The sequence below is a fragment of the Mus musculus genome, chromosome 4 (assembly GCF_000001635.26).
Source record: "Mus musculus strain C57BL/6J chromosome 4, GRCm38.p6 C57BL/6J".
In the NCBI taxonomy this organism is placed as follows: Eukaryota; Metazoa; Chordata; class Mammalia; order Rodentia; family Muridae; genus Mus; species Mus musculus.
In genome coordinates this window covers 134,129,216-134,156,385 of record NC_000070.6, presented here as the reverse complement: position 1 = coordinate 134,156,385, position 27,170 = coordinate 134,129,216, and the positions used below count along the sequence as shown (strand labels likewise).

At 45.8% G+C, this 27,170-nt stretch overlaps 1 protein-coding gene across 1 annotated transcript in view; it reads left to right on the top strand.

Annotated features, from left to right (window-relative positions):
* Cep85 (centrosomal protein 85) overlaps positions 1–26,528 on the top strand; it is a 57,228-nt gene extending 30,700 nt beyond the window's left edge. Inside the window, exons 4-14 of the mRNA NM_144527.3 lie at positions 15–709; positions 1,990–2,123; positions 2,460–2,577; positions 4,097–4,282; positions 7,625–7,777; positions 8,222–8,376; positions 17,458–17,551; positions 18,765–18,815; positions 22,210–22,317; positions 23,929–24,154; positions 24,947–26,528. Coding sequence (NP_653110.3) covers positions 15–709; positions 1,990–2,123; positions 2,460–2,577; positions 4,097–4,282; positions 7,625–7,777; positions 8,222–8,376; positions 17,458–17,551; positions 18,765–18,815; positions 22,210–22,317; positions 23,929–24,154; positions 24,947–25,107 — 2,081 coding nt within the window. The 3' untranslated portion in view covers positions 25,108–26,528. The remainder of the gene's footprint in view (positions 1–14; positions 710–1,989; positions 2,124–2,459; positions 2,578–4,096; positions 4,283–7,624; positions 7,778–8,221; positions 8,377–17,457; positions 17,552–18,764; positions 18,816–22,209; positions 22,318–23,928; positions 24,155–24,946) is intronic.
* Positions 26,529–27,170: the final 642 nt, after the last annotated feature.

Here is a 27,170-nt window from a genome sequence, read left to right as displayed (position 1 = left end):
TCTTCTCTCCACAGATTTTTGCAGCTCAAGTGGCAGCCCTTCCTTCCAGCCAATCAAAAGCCACATAACCATTCCAACAGCCCATGTGATGCCTTCTACTTTGGGGGCCTCTCCTGCCAAACCAAATTCTGCACCTTCCGGGCCTTCTTCCGCTAAGCTGCCCTTGTCAGGATTGACTGAAGGCGTGGGGATGACAAGAAATGGAGACTTCGGAGCTGTGAAGCGCTCTCCAGGCCTAGCAAGGGATTTTATGTACCTCCCTAGTGCTGCCGGGGAGAATGGGAGTCAGCAGTCCTGGTTCCCAGCAGTGGGCCACGAGAGAGAGGGGGAGATGAGGAAGTTCGATGTTCCTAGCATGGAGTCTACCCTTAACCAGCCAGCCATGCTAGAGACGTTATACTCAGATCCACATTACCGAGCCCATTTCCCCAACCCAAGACCTGATACAAATAAGGATGTATACAAAGTATTGCCAGAATCCAAGAAGGCACCGGGCAGTGGTGCAGTATTTGAGAGGAACGGACCACATGCTAGCAGTAGTGGGGTGCTCCCTTTGGGACTCCAGCCTGCGCCTGGACTTTCCAAGTCACTATCCTCTCAGGTGTGGCAACCAAGTCCTGACCCTTGGCATCCTGGAGAACAATCCTGTGAACTCAGTACTTGTCGACAGCAGTTGGAATTGATCCGTTTACAGATGGAGCAAATGCAGGTAGAGAACTAGTTCTTGAATTTTGCATGTTGTGTTCCTCCTTGAACTTCATAATCTTTGTCTTACACGTTTTTTTTTCTTTTTTTTCTTCTTTCTTTCTTTTCTTTTTTGTTTGTTTGTTTGTTTTTTCAAGACAGGGTTTCTCTGTGTAGCCCTGGCTGTCCTGGAACTCACTCTGTAGATCAGGCTGGCTTCGAACTCAGAAATCCTCCTGCCTCTGTCTCCCAAGTGCTGAGATTAAAGGCGTGTGCTACCACCGCCCGGCTTACACGTTTTAGGATTGCTGGCTGCTTGGTTGATTGGGTTGGGTTGGGTTGGGTTGGGTTGGGTTGGTTTTTGTGTGACAGTGTTTCTTTGGGTAGCCCTGGCTGTATTATTACATTTATATGTGAGTGTGGGTTTGTGCATATGGGTGCAGTGACCAAGAAGGCCAGAAGAGGGTGTGGATCCCCTGGAGCTGGAGTTAAAGGCAGTTGTGAGCCACCTAACATGGGTACTAGGAACTGAACTCAGGTCCCCTGGGAGAATAATACATGCTCTTAATTGCAAAGCCATCACTCTAGCCTACTTTGCCCTTAAAAAGTTTTAACTGTAAAATAAATCAAGATAATGTTTGTAGACAGAAAAAGAAAATGTAGTTGTTGGCCATTGATCCTGTTGTAGTGTGGTAAAAGACCAGATATGTTCTCCAAAGTAGAGAATTAGAGGGAAAGCCAAGAGATAGGCCACTAACACCGATCACATGCTCATTGTATGCTGCTTGCTTGCTTTTTTTTTTTTTTAAGATTTATTTATTATTATATGTAAGTACACTACAGCTGTCTTCAGACACACCAGAAGAGGGCATCAGATCTCATACAGATAGTTGTGAGGCACCATGTGGTTGCTGGGAATTGAACTCGGGACCTTTGAAAAAGCAGCCAGTGCTCTTTAACTGCTGAGCCACCTCTCCAGCCCTCTTGGTTGGTTTTGTTGTTAAACTGTCCTGGTGCCTCCTCACCCCAGCCCTGCGCTGCTGAAGAATGAGAAGGGAGGAGCAGGTGTGTTCTCCTTCCCTGATCTGTGAGCTCCTGAGTGACCTTAGAAACTAGAGACTTTCTGAGCAGAGTTTAGTTGGCAGACATCTGCCTGGCAAGTTCTTTCCAGTCTTGCATCAGAGCTAAAATTATTTTTAAAACATCAAGGCTGAGCCTGACTAGACCTTGACTTCCAGTGCTGGCTGAGTGCTGCCCAGGTACCTTTGGTCAGGCTCAAACTTCCCTGGCCTGTTTGCCTTCCAGCTTCAGAACGGAGCCATGTGTCACCATCCTGCTGCTTTCGCTCCATTACTGCCCACCCTAGAGCCAGCACAGTGGCTCAGCATCCTGAACAGTAACGAGCATCTCCTGAAGGAGAAGGAGCTCCTCATTGACAAGTAAGATGGCGGGGCCCGTGCCAGGGCAGTGACCTCTTTCCTCGGGGTAGAGCAGCTCGGTCTTGCAGGGCTTGGGGGTGGGCGAGTGATTCATTGCAGCTCATCTTTCCTTGGTTTTTCCCATTAAACTTTTTCTCATTCGCTCCTACCTTTTCAGCAAAATATAATGTCCCACATACTTTTGGGGCATAGTGGTAGAGCATACATAGCTGCCTTCCAAACTGTGATGTCTAGAATCAAGGTCTGAGGATTGGTACCCATCTCTCTAAGGAAAAGGGCTCATACTATAAAGGAGTTAATGTCGGGATCTCAAATCTGACTTTGTTGGGTTTGCAGGCAAAGGAAGCATATCTCTCAGCTGGAGCAGAAAGTGCGAGAGAGTGAACTGCAAGTCCACAGTGCCCTTTTGGGCCGCCCTGCCCCCTTTGGGGATGTCTGCTTATTGAGGCTACAGGTAAACATAGCCCCAACAGCACTCTTCTTATTTTAGTTTAGTATTTTTCCTGTGCTTAGATATCCAGGATATACAAAAGGAGTCAAATGACAAAGGTGTCCTATCCTTAAAGAGAAAACATCTTAAACTTTGCTGAGCACTTGAGAGATTAGAAAAGACTTCAGGGGAAGGTCCAGATGTCTTGGTATCAGAAGATACTTGGAAAACAGAGGGATAGAGCGATCATCTTAGAAGTCCTTGTGTTTTCTGTGTTTGTTTGTGTGTGGGGGGTTTAAAAAAAAGAGAGATTGATGTGTATACTGTGTTGCCTGCATGTATATAAGTACACAGTATTCATGCCTGGTGCCTGAGGAGGTCAGAAGAGGACGTGCAATTGCTACAAGTAATCTAAACCAGGGTGCCATCTTGTTAGCCCCTGTGTCCCTGGAAGCCAGAAGAGGGCATCAGAGATCTCTGGAATTAGAGTAGCAAATGATTGTAAACTGTTACATGGATGTAAGAATCAAGCCTAGGTCCTCTGGAAGAGAGCATCCAGTACTCTTAACCTTATAGAGCTTGTTTGTTTGTTTGTTTTTGTTTTCTTTTTGGTTTTTCAAGACAGGGTTTCTCTGTGGAGCCTGACTGTCCTGGAACTTTCTCTTAGATCAGGTTAGCCTCAAACTCAAGAGATCTGCCTGCCTCTGCCTCCTGAGTGCTGGTATCAAAGATATACGCCACCATTGCTCTGCATTCTTAGAAGTCTTAATCTGCCAACCTGGTCAAATAGAGTGGCAGAGGCAGTGGCAGTTTTAGAGCTTTTCTCATTTGTATTCCTTTGTACCTAGGAACAGCTTAGAGAAAACTGTTTTCTCACTGGGGCCACTGTCCATTAGGATTGAGACGGAATCTGCTTTGTAAACGGAGATTGTGCTGTTTGTGCTTTTGGGTGATGAATATCAGATTATGGTAGTAAGGCCTGTTCAATCCAATAACATCAGAATATCACCTACTTTACAGATGAGAACAAGGATGAGGAAAGGGAGTCAACCTGAGTCTTGAAATGTTTGTCTGTGGTCCTTTCTCAGTGCTGGGTCTCCTTGGGTATTGCTGTGGGTTTTGTTTTGATTTAATTTTATTTTAATGTGTATGAGTATTTTGCCTGCCTGTATGACTGTGTACCATGTGTGTGCCTGGTATCCATGGAAGTCAGAAGGGGGCTTCAGATCCCATGGAACCAGAGTTACAGATAGTTGTTGGTTGCCATTTGGGTGGTGGTACTGAGCTGGGGTCTTCTGTGAGAGCAACCAGTGCTCTTAACCACTGAGCCATCTCTCCAGCCCCCAGTATTGCTGTTAAAACAGTGGTTCTCATATTTGAGAGCACATCTGAGTCACTTGCAGGCCTTACCACAGCACAGATTACTAAGATCTGTCCCTAGCATTTCTGATTCAATGGGCCAATGAGTAACAGATTCCAGGAATAAGTGGTCCTGACTAGAAGTTGGTTTAATAAGTTTTACTTATTAAGAATTTTTTGGCAGGAGTTGCAGCGAGAGAACACTTTCTTACGGGCACAGTTTGCACAGAAGACAGAAGCCCTGAGCAAGGAGAAGATGGAGCTTGAAAAGAAACTCTCTGCATCTGAAGTTGAAATTCAGCTCATTAGGGAGTCTCTAAAAGTGACACTACAGAAGCATTCGGAGGAGGGGAAGAAACAGGAGGAAAGGGTGAGCTGAGAAGCTGATGGCTCTCTAAACCACAGGAGAGTCGGGAGGCAGCCCTCTCTGCCAGAGTCTGTTCTCAACCAAGAGAAGTTTGGTGAGACTTCATTGGTTTCTCACACGGCCAGTCTAGAGATGGAACTCTACTTCTCTGCCTCATTTCTACAAGATTGCTCCAGTCAGGGAGAGTTGTACAGTCCCTCACCAGCCCAGGGTCTGTTGTGCTTCCCTCTCTGGGCACAGATGTAACAGATGGCACATGGCAAGAGGTTTAAGTGCCTGGGGTAAACCTAACTCCATTCAGCCTGGTATCTCTTCATCCTGCTGAGAAGAGAAAGATTTCATGCTTGCAGCTAGATAGGAGCTTGTCAGTGCTCTTAGAACTCCTTAGGAGAAAATTTGTCACCATTGGGGAGGGTCTTATGTGGGATTCTGCTGGTTCTAGCTTTCTCCAGAAGTATTCCTGGGGACTAACTGAGCTCTAGGCTACTTATATAAAACTCAGTTCCAACAGCGCTGCTGTGTTTGTTTTGTTAGCAAGGTCTCTCTGAGTAGCACTGTAGAGTGCTGGAACTCACTCTATAGATCAGGCCAGCCTCAAACTCCTGAGTAGTGGCCACCACCACCCAGCCAGTGCTTCTTTCTTTAAATTCCACTTGTTCATGTGGGGCAGGTACACAGAGGGTACTGTGGGAATTGGTTCTCTCTCCTTTCACTGTGTGGGTCCTGGGAATTGAACTCAGGTCATCTGAGTTGGTGGCAAGTGCCTTACCCATTGAGCCACTGGCCTTAATTTCATAGGAACCTGCTTCTGCCACAGCAGGCTCTCTTTTGCCCTTTTATTCAGTCCAAGACTCCAGCCCATGTGTGACACCACCCACACATGGGGTGGGTCTTCCCACCTCAAATTACCTAATCTAGAGAAATCCTTCACAAACAAGGCAAAAAGATTATCTCTTCAATGGTTCTCTACCCTGTTGAGTCAGTGTGTAAGACTTTCTGCTAAAAAATTCCCACAATGGAAGGAGAAAACCAACTCCTGAAAGTTCTACTTTGACCTCCACACCTGTGTCGCAGGTACCCTCACATACACCATATATAGACATAGTAATCATTTAAAGAGGGAAATGTCAGGCACAGTGCTACATGACTTTAATCCTAGCACTCAGGAGGCAGAAGCAGGCATAGGCCAACTAAGATAACATAGTGAGAACCTGTCACTAAAAAATAAAAATAAAGAGGCTGGAGAGATGGCTCAGTGGTTAAGAGCACTCACTGACTGCTCTTCCAGAGGTCCTGAGTTCAAATCCCAGCAACCACTTGGTGGCTCACAACCATCTGTAATGAGATCTGATGCCCTCTTCTGGTGTGTCTGAAGACAGCTACAGTATACTCATACAAATAAAATAAGTCTTTAAAAAAATATAACACCTACATTTCATTTTAGAGATTTTTAGTTTTATTTCTTTTTTTTTAAGGTTAATTTATGTATGTGAGTACATTGTAGCTGTCTTCAGACACAGCAGAGGAGTGCAGAAGATCTTATTACAGATGGTTGTGAGACACCATGTGGTTGCTGGGAACTGAACTCAGGACCCCTGGAAGAGCAGTCAGTGCTCTTAACCACTGAGCCAGCTCTTCCAGCCCTTAGTTTTATTTCTTTGTGTGAGTATATGCCATATATGTGAAGATGGCTCCTGCATTGACTCTTCTGGAACTGGAGTTAAGGAGCAGATGAGCTGCCTGACATAAGTGCTCTCTTAACTGATGAGCCATTTCAGGCAGCCCTGGAGTTTTTAATTGTTTTGGGTCTTGGTTTTTGGTCTTACTACTTTACATTTGTATCTGTACATATGTGTGTGTAGATAAGATGTTAGATAACTCTGGAGCTGGGGTTACAGGTGATTGAGACCTGCTCAATGTGAGTGCTAGGAACCAAACTGAGGTCCTTTAGAAAAACAGTATCTCAAACAGATATGTGTAGATCACCACACCCAGGTAACCTACTTTTGTCTCTTTCTTTTTTTAAAGATGTATTTATTTTATTTATATGAGTACATATGAGTAACTGTCTTGAGACACACCAGAAGAGGGCATCAGATCCCATTACTGATGGTTCTGAGTCACCCTGTGGTTACTTGGAATTGAACTCAGGACCTCTGGAAGATCAGTTAGTGTTCTTAACCACCCAGCCATCTCTTCAGCACCTCTTACTGTTTTTTTTGGTTTTTTTTTTTTTTTAAGATAAGGTCTTCTTTGTAACTTTGCTGGCCTCAACCTCAGGGATATCTACCAGCCTTGACTCCTGAGTGCAGTTCCACACCCAGCTTGTCTTTTTTTTTTTTTTTTTAATAATTTATTTACATTTTATTGTGACCACTTTATCTTTTTGGATTTCGATCTAGAATGGAGTTATCATTTTTCAGTAACCTTCCAGATGATTTTGGTACAGTCTGAGTTGTAGGAAGTACGGCTTTAGAGCTTGAAGGTCACCGCTTAGACCTGAGGGGAAGTCACTGTACAGACTGGGCTTCATTTGGTCATAGCCTTGGGGGGGAGGGGACGGCTATGCCTCTGCTCTGACAGGAATCACCTGCACCAGTTCTCCTGGTTTCTTGTTCCCCCAGCTTCCTTATTTGTAAGCCAAAGAAAGCATCTTCTTCATTCAACAACACTTTATTGGATTCCTGCTGAAACTTCAATGCTTTAGGAGTAGGATAATTTAGAATAGCCATTCTTCTTAAACAGTTTATCCTATCAGACAGGTGATTATAGCAGGACAGTTTGTTTTTAACGCATACCTGTGTTTTGCCCACAAGTATGTCAGCGTGCCACATTCATGTAGTGCTCTTGGAGCCCAGAAGAGGGTACCAAATCCCCTCAAGCAGGACATACAGGTAGTTGTGAGCCACCATGACAGTGCTGGGAATAGAACCTGCGTCCTCTCCAAGGGCAGCTCAGATACCAGTTTGGTTTTTGTTTTGTTTTGTTTTGTTTTAATAAAGTCAAATTTTTTATTGAGGGACTTTGATTCCTTTGCTATCCATCCAGGCCAGTCAGGTTCAAGATTTCTGAAAGCAGCCCCTTTTCAATGAAAGATGCTTAACCCACTTGTGCTGTCAGCCTTTTATGCTTTTATCTTTCTTTCTACTAAAGACACAGTCCTGACAACTTCATGGCTCTCCACCAGAGTATTTCTGGCAATTTCTTCAAACTGTTTGCTTTAGAAACCATTTTAAAGTAGATCTGCCTCTCACTTGCTAATCAAGGGTAGAGACAGCAGTCACTGAAAAATGTTTATAGCCTTAAAGGAATAAATAAAAACAGACTTGATGTTTCTTTCACTAGGTCAAAGGTCGTGATAAACATATCAATAATTTGAAAAAGAAATGTCAGAAGGAATCAGAGCAGAACCGGGAGAAGCAGCAGCGTATTGAAACCTTGGAGCGCTATCTAGCTGACCTGCCCACCCTAGAAGACCATCAGAAACAGACGGAGCAGGTAGCAACAATCTCTGGCTATACCGGGAGTAAACAGGGAGTGGCGAGACCAGGGGGTGGTCTCATTATCCCTGAGTTCTTAAAGGACTATGGCAGAGGAGTCATGGCAGCTAGGTTTACAACTGTCTATTTAGTCCTGGCTGTCCTAGAACTTGCTGAGTAGAATAGTCTGGCCTCAAACTGAGAGAGATTACCTGCCTCAGCCTCCTGAGCACTGGGATTAAAGGCCTGCCCAACTTGGTTTGTTTCTGAGAAAAGGGGGCCTCATAGAAAAGCCCTGGCTGGTCTAGAACTCACTATGTACAGCAGACTGGCTTGAACTCAGCGAGGTCACCTGCCTCTTGCTGGGATTAAAGACATGTGCCACCACGCCCAGCTTCAGAGCTCCGGATGTTGAGATAGCTACTCATAATTCCTTGGCTAAGCATGGGGTCCTGTCTCCTAGCTTAAGGACGCTGAATTAAAGAACACAGAACTGCAAGAGAGAGTGGCTGAGCTGGAGACTTTGCTGGAGGACACCCAGGCAACCTGCAGAGAGAAGGAGGTTCAGCTGGAAAGTCTGAGACAAAGAGAAGCAGACCTCTCCTCTGCTAGACATAGGTAATGCCCTGTGTACTTGGGGGAAGGAGGGAGTTCGGTTCTGGTGTCCTGTTAACTCTTGTGTGTTCAACAGTGTTCATTTCAAGTTCCTTTCTTCTAAGAGCTTTGTGTTCTTTGAATTGAAAGTCACTTATGGCCGGGTGTGGTGGCGCACACCTTTAATCCCAGCACTTGGGAGTCAGAGGCAGGCTAATTTCTGAGTTTCAGGACAGCCAGGGCTATACAGAGAAACCCTGTCTCAAACAAAAAAGAGAAAAAGAAAAAGAAACTTATGAGCAGGGAATGTGTCTTTGTAGTGTAGGGGTTTATCACAGTATTATTGAGAGAAGGCATCTCAGTGCTTGAAACAATCTGAGAGCCTGGCATGGTAGTGCACACCTTTAATTAACCCAGTTGCCCTTGGGAGGAAGAGGCAGGCAGATCTTTATGGGTTCACGGCCAGCTAAGGCTGTGGAGTGAGACTGTCTCAAAACAATGAAGATAGTTTCAATAGGAAATGAAATCATCTGTATTTTCAGAAGAGAATCTTGGTGCTAAGGCCTAGGGATTATCCACATTTTGAGTCTCTAAGCTGAAGGCTACCAGGAGCATGCATCTGTCTTTCTTATCCTCTCAGAATTCATTTGGGGGTATTTGTTTGTTTCTTTTATGAGTACACTGTAGCTGCCTTCAGATGCACCAGAAGAGGGCGTCAGATCCCACTACAGATGGTTGTGAGCCACCATGTAGTTGCTGAGAATTGAACTCAAGACCTCTAGAAGAGCAGTCAGTGCTCTTTTTTTTTTTAAGATTTATTTATTTATTTTATGTATATGATTACACTGTAGCCGTACAGATGGTTGTGAGCCTTCATGTGGTTGTTGGGGATTGAATTTTTAGGACCTCTGCTTGCTCCGGTCAGCCCCACTCACTTCGGCCCTGTTCGCTGTGGCCTAAAGATTTATTTATTATTATACATAAGTACACTGTAGCTGTCTTCAGACACACCAGAAGAGGGTGTCAGATCTGGTAATGGATGGTTGTGAGCCACCATGTGGTTGCTGGGATTTGAACTCAGGACCTTCAGAAAAGCAGTCAGTGCCTTAATCACTGAGCCATCTCTCTAGCCAATTTTGTTTGTTTTTAGTGGGGGAGGGGGGTTGAGACAATGTCTTACTCTGTAACCTTGGCTGGCCTCGACCCACCTGCCTCTGTACCCTAAGTATTAGGATCAAAGATGTGAATCACCACTCCCAGTCCTCAGAATTGTTTTTGATTGCTTGGATAGTCTCTGAGAGCAAAAGAAGATGCTATAGTATACTCCCAGGGCATCTTGGGAGTTAATAACACTTCCTGAAAGGATGGATGTATTTCAGCAGCCTCTTGGAGTAGATGTTTCCAATGCGTAGATTGGATTGCTCATTCTTTGTCAGGCACAGTGGCCCTCTTGTTTATCTCTGTGGTGAGTTATCCTAGAAGGGATTTAGAAGAACCAGAAATGGAGGATTGTTGTAATTTCATCTTTGTTGCTATGATAAGAATGTACTGACTAAGCAATATAGGGGGAGAAACGGTTCATTTCATCTTACACTTGCGTTTATAATCCATCACTGGGGGAAGGCTGAGACCTTAGAGGAAATCTGCTTCCTGGCTCAAACACAGGCTCATGCTTAGCTAACTTTTTTTTAAGGTCTTATTTGTATTTACGTGTGTGTATCTGTGTGTGGGTATATGCCCATAAGTACAGATACCTGTTGTATTAGTCAGGGTTCTCTAGAGTCTCAGAATTTATGGATAATCTCTATATAGTAAGGGAATTTGTAGATGACTTACAGTCTGCAGATCCAACTCCCAACAATGGTCAGCAGCAGCTGTGAATGGAGGTCCAAGGATCTAGCAGTTTCTCAGTCCCACAAGGCAAGCAAGCAAAGAAGAGAGAACAAATCTTCCAGTGTCCCTCTGTAGGTGTCCAGCAAAAGGTGTGGCCCAGATTAAAGGTGTGTGCCACCATGCCTTTATTCCCAGATGACCTTGAACCCAGAGATCTCCCTGTCTTAATCTTCTGGAATTCATAGCCACTATGCCTCAAGATTTCCATGCCAAGATCCAGGTCAGAAACTTGTATCTCCCAGCCTCCAGATAAGGGTCACTGGTGAGCCTTCCAATTCTGGATTGTAGTTCATTCCAGATATAGTCAAGCTGACAACCAGGAATAGCCACTACAATCCACCCTTTGTCAACTTGACACAAATAATATCTCATGTTCACATGAAACAATAACAAGGTCATGAGTGCACCTAACATGATATAACTATTCCTTGTATAATCACAAGTGCATTTGTAAATTTACAATGGGGCAATGTCCCTTGGGAACACTTTTAGTGTTTCAACTTAAATACAGATTGATGTTAAAGAAATTGGAAGAAAGACAAATATATTCTTAGCAAAATACGACAGAAACATTCATATTAACTTTATAATTCTCGTTTCTGCAACTGATTACATGGCCTTAGCTGGTATTTATAACTACCTTCCTCTACTACCCATTCTGTATTTCCTTCACTCTCGGCAAGCACCTCAGCAGGTCTTGGAACTTTTCCTGGAGGAGTGACCCATACCTTCATTCCAGATGGGTCTGCATCCCTTGCCATCATGCTTGTATTAGGCTGTTGTAGCTTCCCATTGACTTTAATCACAGCACATGGTAGTACTAAGAGATGCCCTAAGGAATCTCCTGCACTCCAGACAGTCCTGCCTACCTCCATTGTGGAGAGGCGATCCAGTTTCCCTGTGGTAATCTGGATCTATTACCCCTCCTAACACTGTTATTCCTTTCTTAGCCTGTTGGTTTAAGGGCATTAGAAGCCCAAAATGACCAGGGGAAAGTCTGAGCTTCCAGTTCAATGGAATGTTTGTTGTGGCTCTTGGTAGGAGCACTCCCCCTTCTGGAACCAAAACCTCTAGGCCAGCAGAACCTAGAGTTGTGGGACAGGAAGCAAAAATTTTCCTAGAGCGTCACTAGGAGTGATAGTGAGTAGAACTATTCCCTTTTCCACCCCTTGATTCCTGGACCCATGGATCCTGGCTATGGGGGAAACCGTACCATATATTGAATGCTGATTCAAAGCATATACTGCCTTCTGAAGAACTCTGCCCCAGCCCTCCATGCTGTTACCACCTAATTGGCACTGTAACTGCGTCTTCAAAAGGCCATTCCATCTTTCTATCAGACCAGCTGCTTCAGGATGATGGGAAACATGGTAAGACCAGTGAATCCCATGATCGTGGGCCCACTGTCGTACTTCTCTGGCTGTGAAATGAGTTCCTTGGTCAGAAGCAATGCTGTGTGGAATACCATGACGATAGATAAGGCATTCTATGAGTCCGCAGATGGTCAGGTGGTTTTAGCAGAGGCATTACGTGCAGGCAAGGCAAATCCATAACCAGCATAAGTATCTATTCCTTTCCACAGGGGAAGTGGGCCAATGTAGTTGACCTGCTACTAGGTTGCTGGCTCGTCACCTCAAGGAATGATGCCATATCTGGGGCTCAGTGTTGGTTTCTGCTGTTGGCAGATCTGGCATTCAGTGGCAGCTGTAGCCAGGTCAGCCTTGGTGAAGTCCATGTTGCTGAGCCCAAGCATAACCTCCATCTCGACCACCATGACCACTTTGTTCATGTGCCCATTGAGCAATGACAGGGATGGCTGGGGAGAGAGGCTGACTAGCCACAGAACAGGTCATCTTATCCACTTGATTATTGAACTCCTCCTCAGCTGAAGTCACTTTTTGGTGAGCATTTACACAGGACACAAATATCTTCACATTTTTTGCCCATTTGGAGAGATCTGTCCACATCCTTCTTCACCAGATGTCATTCTCACCAGTCTTCCAATCACGATCTTTCACCATCGGGTCTGCTGGGTCATATGGTCCAAGTGGTAGAGCAGCCTGCTAGAAGCCTGGACCTGTTGAAGGGCCTTCTCCTATTCCAGGCCCCACACAAAGCTAGCACCTTCCCGAGTCATTTGGTAAATAGGCTTGAGTAACATACCCAAGTGAGGAATGTGCTGTCTCCAGAATCCAAACAGACCCACTAAACAGTGTGCTTCTTTCTTGGTGGTGGGAGGGACCAGGTGCCATAACTTATCTTTCACCTTAGAAGGAATATCTGCATGCCCCACACCACTGCACTCCTAAGAATTTCACTGAGGTAGATGGTCCTTGAATTTTGGTTGGATTTATTTCCCGTCTTCTGATACGCATATGTGTTACCAATGAGTCCAAAGTGGTTGCTACTTCCTGCTCACTTGGTCCAATCAGCATAATGTCATCAATATAGTGCAGCAGTGTGATATTTTGTGGAAGAGACAAACGATCAAGATCCCTTCTAACTAAGTTATGACACAGGGCAGGAGAGTTAATATATCCTTGAGACAAAACTGTGAAGGTATACTGCTGGCCTTGCCAACTGAAAGCAAATTGCTTCTGGTGGTCCTTATGGACAGGTACTAAGAAGAAGGCATTTGCCAGATCAATAGCTGCATACCAGGTACCAGGAGATGTGTTAATTTGCTCAAGTAAGGAAACTACACCTGGTACAGCAGCTGCAATTGGAGTTACTACCTGATTTAGTTTTCAATAGTCAACTGTCATTCTCCATGATCCATCTGTCTTCTGCACTGACTAGATAAGAGAGTTAAAGGGAGATGTGGTGGGAACCACCACCCATGCATCTTTCAAGTCCTTGATAGTGGCAGTAATCTCTGCAGTTCCTCCAGAAATATGATACTGTTTTGTTTTGTTTTGTTTTGTTTTGTTTTGTTTTCTCGAGACAGGGTTTCTCTGGGTAGCCCTGGCTGTCCTGGAACTCACTTTGTAGACCAGGCTGACCTTGAACTCAGAAATCCGCCTGTCTCTGCCTCCCAAGTGCTGGGATTAAAGGCATGCGCCACCACCGCCTGGCTACGATACTGTTTTTGATTCACTATTTTCTTTGGCAGAAGCAACTGTAAAGGCTTTCATTTAGCCTTTCCAACCATAATAGCCCTCACTCCACAGGTCAGTGAACTCTGCCAATTTCTGTGTATATTTATCCTAATTATACATTCTGGAACTGGGGAAATGACCACAGGATGTGTTCGGGGACCTCCTGGACCCTCAGACATCAGTCAAAACTCCATTAATCACCTCTCCTCCATCAGCCCCTACTGTAACTGGAGGGCCACAATGTTTCTTGAGATCTCCTGTGATTAGTGTCAATTCAGGACCAGTATCCGATAGACCCCGGAAAGTCTTGATTTATTTCCTTTCCCCCAGTGTACAGTTACCCTTGTAAAAGGCCGTAGGTCCCTCTGGGGAAGAACTGGAGAAAGACTTAACAGCAAAGCTTTTAGGTATCTTATCAAGATCCTTCCTCGAGGGAACCTGGTCACCCCTTCCTTCAAGGGGTTCTGGATCTGCAAACTGGCTCAAGTCTGGAAATTGATTCACTGGCCAAGATTGCCTTTTGCTATGATCCAGTGTAGCCTTTCTTTCATTTGCTTGAGAATTTTTCTGCTTATACAGATCAGATATGCAGTAGGCTTCCTATCTATTTTGTGCCTGGAAACACTGTGATTGATTAGCCAGTACCAAAGGTCCAAACGAGTCATGCCATTATAAATTTCACCTCTCCTGTGAAATTATGACCATTATGGGGTGTTATTATAAACATTGTTTTCTCTACGCTGTCCATTATAACTACAATCACCTTGCCTCTAGCAATTCAGTGCTGCACTTGACCCCTGTTACTTTGGGGCCCAATTAAACCAATTGCATTTAATTCATCTAATTGAACAGCAGCATCTCTAACCCTAAGGTCTGGCACAAGGAAAGAAACAAGAACAAAACCCTTTAAATGTGCTGGTGCCCCTCTCACCAGTTTGTGTCTTACAGGACTGGTAAAGGGCATACCATTGTGGAGGATTAGGTTTTACACAATGTATCCACTCTAGCACTGCAGTTTCCCTAAGTCTTAACACTAAGCCAAGGGATATCAGGCATCTCTAACTCCTTCTCAGTAGGCCATCTTTTGATAAACACAAACTTCTTACACCTTTTTTAGCTGGGTGAGTTTCCATAGTAGATCTAGAATCTCCACTCAGAGGGTTCATGCCAATAAACTCAGCCTGCTCTAGTTTTATGTTCCTTCCACCATTATCCCACACCCTTAAAATCCATTCCCACACATATTCCCCAGACTTTTGCTTGAATGAATTAGCAAACTCATTAAGCTCTTTAGTAGTGTAGTGCACTTCCTTATGTTCTAGGGGCCTAGTTTTGCCTTGAGTCTGGTTATAGGTCTGGAAGAAACTATTACTATTAGTGGACCTTGAGAAACATCAGTATTGTCTTGTCTGGTATTTTCTTCAGTGAAAGTCACTACTGGTTTATCAGACTCTGGGGGATTAATTTCCTCATGTGGGGAAGGCATTATTTCAAGGGGTGGGGCTGAGGGTACTATTTCCTCAGGTGGGGCAAACCCTCGAGAATCTGAAGATTCAAAATTCTCAGCTTCAACAAGGTCTTCCCACACATCCCCACCCCAAGTTATAGGATCCCAATCTTTGCCAATTAGTGCCCTTACTTTAACTGCTGACACCCTCTGAGGCTGAGACTTGAATTTTCGCTGTAACTCAGCCAACCTTCTCATGAGGGCTTCAGTTTGAATTTCTGCAGCTTGAGCTCTGTGGCTGCTGGAGAGAAGAGTCTCTTCACAGATACACTTAGACCGTTTACTTCTGTTCAAGTTTATCACACAACTCCTCCTCCTTCTTCATCATTTTTCCCAAGGTGCTAAGAGCAACCAGCCATTTTCCAATTTTTTTCCCCATCTTGTAGAAAGCTTTGTACACTGAATCACCTAATTCTTCAAGATAATCAAGGGAAATAGCTTCTTTAAGCTTGAAATATAGTTTCAACCACGGGTCTTCAATATTCTCTGAGCTCCCAGGAAGGAGAGACTCTGGAGAGGTTTCAGTAGTTGAAGATGCTGGTGAATTGTCAAACCAACTCCAGATTTTTAAAAGATTCATCCTTATACTTCTGCTCCTCTAGAACCACTCCCAGTACCAACTTCTGAATTAGTCAGGGTTCTCTGGAGTCACAGAACGTATGGGTAATCTCTATATAGTAAGGGAATTTGTAGATGACTTACAGTCTGCAGATCCAACTCCCAACAATGGTCAGCAGCAGCTGTGAATGGAGGTCCAAGGATCTAGCAGTTTCTCAGTCCCACAAGGCAAACAAGCAAAGAAGAGAGAGAGCAAATCTTCCAGTGTCCCTCTGTAGGTCTCCAGCAAAAGGTGTGGCCCAGATTAAAGGTGTGTGCCACCATGCCTTTATTCCCAGATGACCTTGAACCCAGAGATCTCCCTGTCTTAATCTTCTGGAATTCATAGCCACTATGCCTCAAGATCTCCATGCCAAGATCCAGGTCAGAAACTTGTATCTCCCAGCCTCCAGATTAGGGTCACTGGTGAGCCTTCCAATTCTGGATTGTAGTTCATTCCAGATATAGTCAAGTTGACAACCAGGAATAGCCACCACACCTGTAGAGGCCAGAGACATCAGATCCTCTTGGAGCTGGAGTGGCAGATGGTTCTGAGCTGCCCAACATAGGATTCGACAAATTCAGGTCCTCTGCAAGGGCACTGTGCTTTCATGCTGGCTGATCCATGCTTCAGCCCAGCTAGATTTCTTATGCAGCCCAAGACCACCTGACTAGACATGGTGCCTTCCCATAGCTACTCCAATCTAGAAAATTCTTCAGTCAAGGCTTTAAGGGTATCTCAAAATGAGTTCCCCTAAAATGATTCTAAGTTGACCATTAAAGATAACTTAGGACAGGGACAAAGCTGGCTGTGCCTTAAATAATATGCATCAAGAAAAAAAAAAGAGGGATTGGAGAGATGGCTCAGCGGTTAAGAACACCGACTGCTCTTCCAGAGGTCCTGAGTTCAATTCCCAGCAACCACATGATGGCTCACAACCATCTGTAATGGGATCTGACATTCCCTTCTGGTGTGTCTGAAGACAGCTATAATTGTACTCGTATACATAAAATAAATAAATCTTTTTTAAAAAAAAGAGATGTGTTTTGTTTTGTGACAAGATCTTGTAGCTTGACTTCATACTTGCTGTGATGTCCAGCAAATCCCTGCTTCCTCTGTTTTCCAGGATATGCTAGAATTTCAGGTCTATACCACTCTACCCAGCTAAGAGACTTCTTGTGTATTTTTCAATTTTTTTTAATATTTTTATTTTTTTAAACTTTTTTTGCTTTTGTGTTTTGAGACAGGGTTTCTCTGTGTAGCCCTGACTGTCTTGGAACTCACTTTGTAGACCAGGCTGTCCTCAAACTCAGAGATCCACCTACCTCTGACTCCCAAGTAATGGGGTTAAAGGCATGTGCTACCACCATCCAGCTCAAATTTTAATTTTTGATATGAAAACAGAATACAAGAGCCTTTGGCAAATACAAAGTTAATATATTGTGCAGATAGATTCTGGCTCCTTGTAAAGAAAACTGAATTTAGCCGGGCGTGGTGGCACACAGCCCACGCCTTTGATCCCAGCACTCAGGAGGCAGAGGCAGGCGGATTTCTGAGTTTGAAGCCAGCCTGGTCAACAAAGCAAGTTCCAGGACTGCCAGGGCTATACAGAGAAACCCTGTCTCGAAAAACCAAAAAAAAAAAAAAAGAAAGAAAGAAAGAAAAGAAAGCTGAACTTGAGTATCTGTCAGGGGCACCCTGCATCACATGATCCTCAGCTGTGGGTTGGAGGTGTAAGACAGAAAATAGTAGAACCAAGAGTTTAAAGCTACAATGGGGTTTGGGGGAGATGGCTCGGTGGTTAAAAGCACTGGCTGCTCTTCCAGAGGTCTTGGAGTTCAGTTCCCAGCACCCACATGGTGGCTCACAGCCATAGGGGATCTGACGCCCTCTTCTGGCATGGGAGTGTATATACAGCAGAGCACTCACACATTAAATAAATAAAATTTTAAAACAACAGCCACAATAGTTCTGATTTCATAGTTCTAGAAGAAGAAATTGTCTTTCAGCTTTCAAGATAAACAGTCTGTGGAGGAAGCCAATGGAGAAAACCTCAGAGTGGACATGGAATCCCAGCAGAAGGAATGTGACTCCCTCCGAAAGGTGACTAGGCTTTCTGAGTCTGGCCAGGGCAGGCTGGGAGGGAAGAAGAGAATGCATTCTGGGAAGGAACCAGGAGTTCCTGGTCTTAAGCTACCCAGGGTCTGCTCAAAAGAGCTTTTCTCTCTTCGGAGAAGTCAGCCTTGTGTAGTAAGTTTACATTTTAGATATTCAGTCTTATCACAGGCAGATTGCTTATCAAGAATATACACAAAGGTTAGGGGCAACATGCCCATCATGTGAACCAGAATGGTGTGCACTGAATCCCAGGAGCACTGTGGCTGTGGTTCAGGGCCTGGAGAAACTGCTAATGTTCATCAAAACTTCAGCACTGGGGAGGTGGCTCAGTTTCTCAACTCAGCGAATAATAGAGATCCAGTAACCTGCTGTGGGACAGGTTAGCAAACAACATCCAGAAATGGTTCAGAAACTATGTGAACTCTTGAGGCACAGAAAGCTGACACTATTTAGAGTCTCTCCTGGAATAGTCACTAAAAAATAGTGACCAAAGTTCTAACCCCATACGCACTGTAGATAGCCCAGGATAGGGAGACCCACTAAGCTGACTTTGTGCTTTTGAAAAACATGTGTACTGAGAGTTCCTTCCACTGACTCCACCTTCAATAGGTGAAGGTCTAGTGCATTCCTCTATGTCTTAGTCAGGGATTCTATTCCTGCACAAACATCATGACCAAGAAACAAGGTGGGGAGGAAAGGGTTTATTCAGCTTACACTTCCACATTGCTGTTCATCACTTAAGGAAGTCAGGACTGGAACTCAAGCAGGTCAGGAAGCAGGAGCTGATGCAGAGACCATGGAGGGATGTTTCTTACTGGCTTGCTTCCCCTGGCTTGCTCAGCTTGCTTGCTTATAGAACCAAAGGCTACCAGCCCAGGGATGGCACCACCCACAAGGGTCCCTCCCTGCTTAATCATTAATTGAGAAAATGCCTGACAGCTGGATCTCATGGAGGCATTTCCCCAATTGAAGCTCCTTTCTCTGTGATAACTCCAGCTGTGTCAAGCTAAAACAGCCAGTACACTCTGTAACCTCTATTATGGCTAGAGCACAGTCAGGGAAGATCAGGAGTCTGAAGTAGATTTCTGTAGGTTGTGCCAATCAATCCTCATCCTGGTCTCATAATGGGCTATTGATGGTCTTGGGTCACCACATCAGCACTATGCTTGTAGCCTTTCTTGATAACTTTGCCTTTCAGATGGTGGAGAGGCAACAGCTGAAGATGGAACAGCTGCACTCCCAAGTCCAGGTGAGCAGGAGCCTCCGGCCCCCGGTGGGTAGGACTGAACCAACAGAAGCTTAGAATTCAGCTCAACTTCTCACTCCCTTCTCCACCATATGATTTACTTCTTGTTTGCTATACAAGAAGGAAACAGTGCTTCTGAGCCTCCTGTTTTGTTGAGATGACAGATATGAGCCCAAACTCAGAAAACCATTATCATATCACCTTGGAGGAGTGGGGGATGAATTCAGGAGAGTCGATGGGAGGAGGGGAGGTCTCAGACAAGTTTCTGAAGATCCTAAGATGAATGATCAGGCATTTGCCAGGCAAAGAAGAGCTGACTAGGATGGTACTGGTATCCTGTAGGAGGAGCATCAAGGTGTGAAACCCCATAGTTTAAGCAGGAAACTGCAGCCACTTTGATACTGTTGAACTACAGCACGTACTGCTTACCAGTGAGGAGACCTTTTGAGAAATGTGCAGCTAGATGATTTCATCTTTATGAACATCACAGAGTGGACTGCTAAGACACTTCACTAGGCTGACAGGCCTCGTTGCCTGCTGCAGTCCACCATTGATCGGAACATCCTTATGCAGCACGTGCCTAGGTTGAGTTTAAGTGGAGAGCTGAGCATAAGAGATTATGGGAAGGTCTTCTCTATCCTACAATGTTAGCATCTATTTTTATTATTTTTCTATTTTATTTTGCCTGCGTGTATGTATGTGTTTTGCATATGTGTTCCACATGTGTGCCTGGTACCCACAGAGGTCAGAAGGAGTGTCAGTTCCCTGGAACTGTAGTTACAGATGGTTGTGAATCACCATGTGTGCCGAGGGCTTATCCTGGCACCCAGCTTCCCCAGGAAGGCAGCAGAGGTGTCAGGGATTGAGGCCAAAGCTGCTTTATCTTTGACAGTTCTTTAACTCTTTGCTGTTCTGGGCCAGAAGCTACTCACTTTTGGTCATTCTTCTGTCCTTACCCTTTTGCTCCTGTGTAGGCCAAAGCTACTTACATTTGGTAATTCTTCTCTTCCTTTTGCTCTGCTGTTCTAAGGCCAAAAGCCTCTGGCTTCTGGTAATTTGACTCCAACTTATAACAGCAGGGGAATTAGAAAAAAGCTAGTTTCTGCCAGTCTCAAGGGCCCCTCCCTCCCTGGCCAGGGGAGAGGTTTGGAGTTTGTTAACTCTTTGTGAGCAATATAGAAAAGAAGAGGAAGAAGGAGAGAATATAAGCATACACATAGACACAAACGACACACACACACTTTGACTGGGCCTGACCACCTGTCTCAACAATTCCACAAGAATTCATGCACACTTAAATATATACACATTATACCTACACATGTATGTATAGACAGACACACACACATTTGGTGCGTGGGGCTGAGCCCCAAATGCCATACATTATGTCTTCTCTCTGACCTCCTTATACCTTCTTAGACAAAAAATTCTTTATAAAATTACCTCACAGATGAAGCGTTACACAAAAGGGGAGTTACAGAAGGATGTCTATAGTCAGTTCAAAGCAGTGCTTCCTTCCATAAGCAAATTCACAGCAACAGTTTCCCAGGGCCTTGCTGTATCACACCTGTGGCTTCATCCTTGGGCCAGACTTAGAATGAATGGTTTTCCTTGATCAAAACTTGTTCCAAGCCTGCTTTCTCTTCCTAGTGCAATTAGCCCATGACACGTGTAGGTTTACAGAGCTCTGTTTGTAGCTTAATTTTATAGGAGACTTGAGACTACTTGTATTAATTTGAGAGTTCCATAAAATCATTACCAGAAGTTGTGAAATCATCAGTTTGTCTGTACAGCCTTACTACAAGAGAATACATCTTCATGCTGATGTGTAGAAAATATACCCAGTGGGGTGGACTGATGCTCAGGAATCATTAGGTGATAGTGGCAGGAAAGGCAGATCAGCAGCAAGAAGCAATCTTGGGATGAAGTCTGTGGTAATCTTGCATCTCAGAGCTCACTCATCACAAGCCATGAGAAACAGTGGGCCATCTCCAGCAAACTCACTTGCATGTCTCACCCTCTTCTAGATGGCTTCTGACACATGTGTGCTGGGAATCAGACCCAGGTTGTCTGTAAGAACAGCAAGTGCTTTTAACTATGAGCCATCTCTTCAGCCCCTCGCCATGTAAACTTTTAATCTCTAGTGGGTGATGTGAATCTCGCTAGAACCTTAATTGTAGTGTGGGATGGTGAGGTTTACAGTTCAGGCTCCGGCGAGAAACTTGACCTCCTATGAGGAGGCAGCAGAAAGTGTAGTGAGGTGTGGGGAATGTGGCACGAGACATGGTGACAGAGAAGAGGTATAAGGAGACAGATGGGAGAACACCTAGAAGGAATCAGTGAGTGACAGGAATAGGACTTAAGGAACAGCAAAGAGCCATGCAACACAGGGGCCCTCCAGCCAAGGATAACTCCTGGTGCCTATATTTGGCCACAGTAGGAGTGTTCATTAATTCATTCTCTGAGAAATCTTGAATGAAATAGACTTAGGTTTTTTGAACTGTAAAAGGTTTTACATAGTCATGTTGATTAGTGGGGAAAGCACTTTCCTGTGTGTCAGGACCAGAATCCAGACCCAGCACCCATGTACATGCTGGGAGGGTGGCAACCCACTTGTAATCCAGTGCTGGGAGTCAGAGCCAGATGCAGGATCCGTGGAGCAAACTAGTTAGCTAGACTAGCTGACTGCTTAGCACTGGGCTCAAATGAAGGCCTTTCCTCAGTACACAAGGTGAAGAGGGATCATGAAAAGACTCATCAACCTCTGGCCTCCATACAGAGTGAACATGGGCAAAACATACATGCAACACACACATGTATATGCAGAAAATGAAAGGGTTTCACATCAAACTGTTGAAATGCAGGAGGAAAGCTGCAGGCTGTGCCTGCGTGCGCACACCCACCCACCCACCCCTTTACGCCTGTGCCTGTGTAGGTCTCCATTTCAGTTCTCGTCGGGAAGTAGTCACACCGGTAAGCATTTAAAGGCCAGGATTTTAGTTGTCCGTGGCTTATTGAGTGGAAGGGTTTTAATCAGTGTGCTCAAACTGTGAATGTGACCTCTTTGAGATTGATGGACCCTTTCACGGGGGTTGCCTAAGACTCTTGGAAAAAAGAGGTTGATATGATTCATAACTATCAAAATTACAGTTATGAAGTAAAAATGAAAATAATTTTGTGGTTGGGGTCCCCACAACACGAGGATCTATATTAGAGGGGCGCAGTATTAAGAAGATTGAGAAGCGGGCTGGAAATGGAATGTAGCGGCTCTCAGCCCTTAGAGCAGCTGTGTGGTAGATGCAGTGTGGGTGTGCAGCCTAGATGAGAGGTGACAGCATACAAGTCAGACTTGTTGCTCTTGCTTGTTCTCTACAACATCTTGCCATGTGGTCTTTAGAGCCAAAAGCAAGAACTGGCACAAGAAGAGGGAATCAACCAGGCACTGAGAGAGGAGGCCCAGCGGAGGGAGACGGCCCTGCAGCAGATGCGCACAGCCGTGAAGGAGGTGAGCATTGGCTAGGCCCTCAGAGCCTCCTCGAAGGTGATTTCTCCCTTTGCCCAAGAGTGTGGAAGGGGAGGTAAGCTTTTAGCAAAGGAATGGGTAGTAGCGTTGTGTTTTCCTTTTATGTTAAAAGCCCTAGGCTTGTCTGAGAGTGGCCATAATCACCTAGGGATGCTTTTCAGAGGTAGGATCCCCTCCCTTTCTCCCCCCCCATCTTCCTGCATCCACAGGTTTGTGAGATTGGGGGTGGGGGGAGAGGTAAAAAAACTGATGACTAGGGCATGTAATCCCAGCAGTTGGGAGACTGAGACTGAACGCAAGGCCAGCATGTCTCACACATACACCCCCAAAATAAATGAGGATTTGGTGGTACTCATGGAGTGAATAGGGTTGTCTGTAAGGCCCAGTGTGCGTGAAGGGCAGAGAGTAGAGGTATGGGTGTGGGTGTGGGTGTGTTAAGCTCTCAGGATGAGAGAAGGCGAAGACAGCCTTATAGAAGTAGCTGCTCCGTCTAGGAAAGCCTGGCTACTACAGTGAGAGCTTGCAATGTAGAATGCTAGAACTTCACCTCCCTGGAGGAGGGCAAGAGGACACAAGGTCAAAGCCAGTCTGAGCTGGGTGGTGGTGGGGCATGCCTTTAATCTCAGTACATGGGAGGCAGAGGCAGGAGGATTTCTGAGTTTGAGGCCAACCTGATCTACAAAGTGATCCAGGACAGCTAGGGCTACACAGAGAAACCCTGTCTCGAAAAGAATTTTAAAAAGCCAGTCTGGTTTATATAGTGTGTTCTGGGCCAGCCAGGGCTACCCTGTAACAAACAAACGAAGGAAGGGTTGGGGTACAGCTCAGTTGGTAGAATGCTTGCCTTGCATACATGAAGCCTTGAGCTATAAACAGGGGGTAGTGGTATATACTTGTAACCCCTGAACTCGGAAAAGGTGGAGACAGGAGGATCAAAAGTTCAAGGACATCCTCAGTGATGTAGGAAGTTTGAGGCCAAACTGGGCTGTTTGACTGGGTCTCAAAAAAAGGGGTGGAGGCAAGATGCCTTTTAGCTCTGTATCTCTAGGTCTCTTATCTTTGCCATCGACACACCCAGTGGCCACTAGCAGTCTTACTGTCTCCCTTGCCCCCTTTATTCCTCTGACAGCCTGTTATCAGGCTGGCTGGTGGCCACTTTTGTCGGGGTGGCAGGGAGAGATTGAAACCAGTGTCTCCTCAGATTTCACTGTTCACGTTAAGCCATCTCTAATGGCCTGGCTCACAGAGCTGCCCAGGGACTGGCTTCAGATAGAGTTCCTGGGGGTGGGAACATCTTCTCTGGTTCCTGGACCGAAACCTGGAGGCCAGTGACTCAGATCCTGCTGAGGAATAGTTTCCTCTTCAGTGCTGGATCCCTAAGGGCCTGGGCTCAGCCTACACACAGGAGGAGCTAGCATTCGTAGAGGGAAAGGGGTTGGAGAACATGGCACCAAGCCTTTGTGGGTACAACGGAGAGAGACATTGTCTGGGGCTCCATTTCTCTTCCACGCGTATTCACAGCCATGTATACTCACATACACACTTCCTAGGGCTCTCTTGGAGTCTTAATCAGTTTATCATTTGTTTGCTTAGCTTTCAGTGCAAAACCAGGACCTGATTGAGAAGAATCTGACGCTGCAAGAGCACTTGCGCCAGGCCCAGCCAGGGTCCTCATCTTCACCAGACTCAGCCCAGCTGGCCTGTGAGCTGCACCAGGAACTGGCCAGTTGCCTTCAAGATCTGCAAGCTGTCTGCAGCATTGTGACCCAGAGGGCCCAGGGCCACAATCCTAACCTCTCACTACTCCTAGGCATTCACTGTGAGTCATCAGAAGGTCTCCATCTTCTCGTGTGGCTGTTCTTTTTTTTTTTTTTTTAAGATTCATTTATTTATTATATGTAAGTACACTGTAGCTGTCTTCAGACACTCCAGAAGAGGGCATCAGATTTCGTTACGGATGGTTGTGAGCCACCATGTGGTTGCTGGGATTTGAACTCCGGACCTTTGGAAGAGCAGTCGGTGCTCTTAACCACTGAGCCATCTCACCAGCCCCCCAGTGTGGCTGTTCTTACAGTAACTGAACCAGGTGCATAGGCCTGGTCACTGCTTTGGGGGAGTTGTCAAAGTAAGTGCTTCACAGACAGGCCTCCCTAGAGGGGGCTTACAGATGGCAAACAGGAAGCCAGCCTTAGGCAACAAATTATCCCGGTTGGTTCTGTAAAGGTATCACATCCTTAAAAAAAAAAAAGCAAGATGCCTTTCAGCTGTTTATCTCCAGGTCTCTTATCTTTGCCATCGACACACCCAGTGGCCACTAGCAGTCTTACTGTCTCCCTTGCCCCCTTTATTCCTCTGACAGCCTGTTATCAGGCTGGCTGGTGGCCACTTTGTCAGGGTGGCAGGGAGAGGTTGAAACCAGGGTCTCCTGAGTGTGGGGTTGTAGCTTGTAGTAGAGACTTTACTATGTGCAAAGCCCTGGCTCAGACCTCAGAGTGATGGGAAGGCTGTGCCCTAAGGTGATGCGCTTGCTGAACTGCTGTATTCTGCCCGTTCTTCGTGAATGTTTCAATCACCTCGTTTTCTGACACTCTTGAAACTCTCTCCTCCTCAGCCACCCAGCACCCAGGGACGCAGCTAGATCTACAAAAGCCAGATGTGATCAGGAGGAAACTAGAAGAGGTTCAACAGCTGCGCCATGACATTGAGGACTTAAGGACCAGCCTGTCAGACAGATATGCCCAGGACATGGGAGAAAACTGTGCCACACAGTGAGGAGTGCCAGGGAGGACTTAGGCTGCTGCTGCCTCGCCAGAAGGTTCCTTCCCTGAGAGTTCTGCCTTCAGCTGCTGCACCCAGAGGGGAGAGCCTGTATCTTGTCCCAGGGTTGTGAGAAGCCTGCCTGTTTTGCTGTTCTCTGGCTTTGCCTTATTGGGTTATGTTTTGCTTGTTATCTTAATTCACTCTTAAAGACTGAGTTACTAATTAACCTTTTTGCAGATTTCAACTGATAAAGTCCTCACAAGTTGTTCCCAGCTCTAACCTGGCATGAGAAGCAAACAGGCTGCTGGCCTCCCCTCCATCCTCCAGGACGGATCCATGTTCATTCCTATCCATACCTTGGTCCTACTGATGCTCTTTTAAGAGAGGCCTAAAGGGTAAAGTAGGAGTAGCAACCTTTTAAGAATTCTCAGGCCCCTTGTATCAGTCTTCTGAGAACTCAGCTGGCTTTCTGGGTTTTCTCAGGTACCTGTTTCCTCAGGGCTGTTGTTCCCACAGAGGCCTCAGGGTTATCCACCTCTCAGCAGAGCCCCTACTATGATCACTGACTTGGGGACCATGGCAGGGCTCCTCGGCCTGCCTGCTGGGCCATCTTTTACAGGAAACTCTTCCTAGCTACCCATTGTCTGTCCCTAGAACCTTGGGCATGTGGGCATGTGCTTGGGTCCGCTATGTCGTCTAGGAGTACAGACTCCTCTGTGGTTGCCTCGTGGTTCCCGGGTTGGACATGAGTTTCCCCCGTAAGAGCACAGGGTGGCTGTGGCTGCTCAGTCCTTCCTAAGGCTGGGCGCTGTCGCTGTCCTCTGAACTGTGCCTCTCATTTGGGGTTAGGAGGGTTCCCTTTTCCTGCTCTAACCTTGACAGTTCGGAGCACCTAAGATAAAAAAAAAGTGTTGAGTGTTTTCTGGTGTTTTGTGTTTCTCTAAGGCCTTTGAGCCTTAGCTTTCTGGTTTTTCTTGCCTCCCAATTTAGGGATCGTCTCAGTTGTATCTGGTTATTTGGCCAGCCCTCAACCTCCTCTAGTTTGGATCCAAGGGCCCTGTATGTATGAGGAGTAAAGTAGTTGTGGGGGTGCAGACAGGACTTCTGCTAAGCCTTGGGGCTGTTAACAGCACCATGGACCTCCAGGGCCTGAGGGGCCGCTTTGCCAGTGTTTTAACAAGTTTATGTTTTCTTATGGAGTGGCTTACCTTTCAGAGTAATCACACCCAGCTGACCATCCCCTCAGCCTCCGGGCTGCTGCCTCCTTAAAACAGAGCTTCCTGGTTGGTTTCCACCCTGTTATCGGGAGCCCAGCCTCCATGCTCACGGGTATTTTTCTTCGTAAAGTTTATAAAGTTATTTATATGACTCTTTGTTAAGTCGACTGGTTTGTATTGCCTATTTTGATTACAGAATAAAACATTTAACAAACACTCCGGTTTCCTAGTGCCTCCCAGCGTCCCCTGCCAGCCTGCCTGTGACTCTTTTGAAGTGAGTTTAGGCAGATCCAGTGTGGAGGCTCAGTCTTCCCACTTCTGCTCTGGGTGGCGACAGATTAGTCTCTGCCCACACTCCTGTGTTGCAGAGAGCAACCGCCGCCAGTTGTCACTACAAAGTTGCACACCTCTCAGAGGTCAGCAGCTTCTGGGTTTCTGTGGCTTTGAGGAAATGACTTCCCCAGAAGCAGACAGGCAGTTTGCCTCAGCAGGCAGCAGAATTGTGTTGTTCCTGCGCCATTATTTATGTAGCCCCAGGTCTACTCTTGGGGCCTATAGTGAACCTGACAGAGCTTGATCCACAGTTGGAATGGGTGCTGGACTCTCTTCCATCTCATTAGCTGAATTCTTAAAGTTCAAAGATGTGGGGTGTCATTTGCAATGTAAAGGTAGAGTTAAGTTGGGATCACCCCAAAAATAGCTGTGCCAAGGGCCAGTGCAAGCCAGGTTAAGTCGGGGCACCAGCCTTTGACTCCGCACACTAGCACGCTCGCTGTCCCGCAGCCTACTTCCTCCCCCTGGCTCCTGAAGGGTGTGAGCCGCTCCCCCACCCCCTCGCTTACAGCCACCACCCCTTTC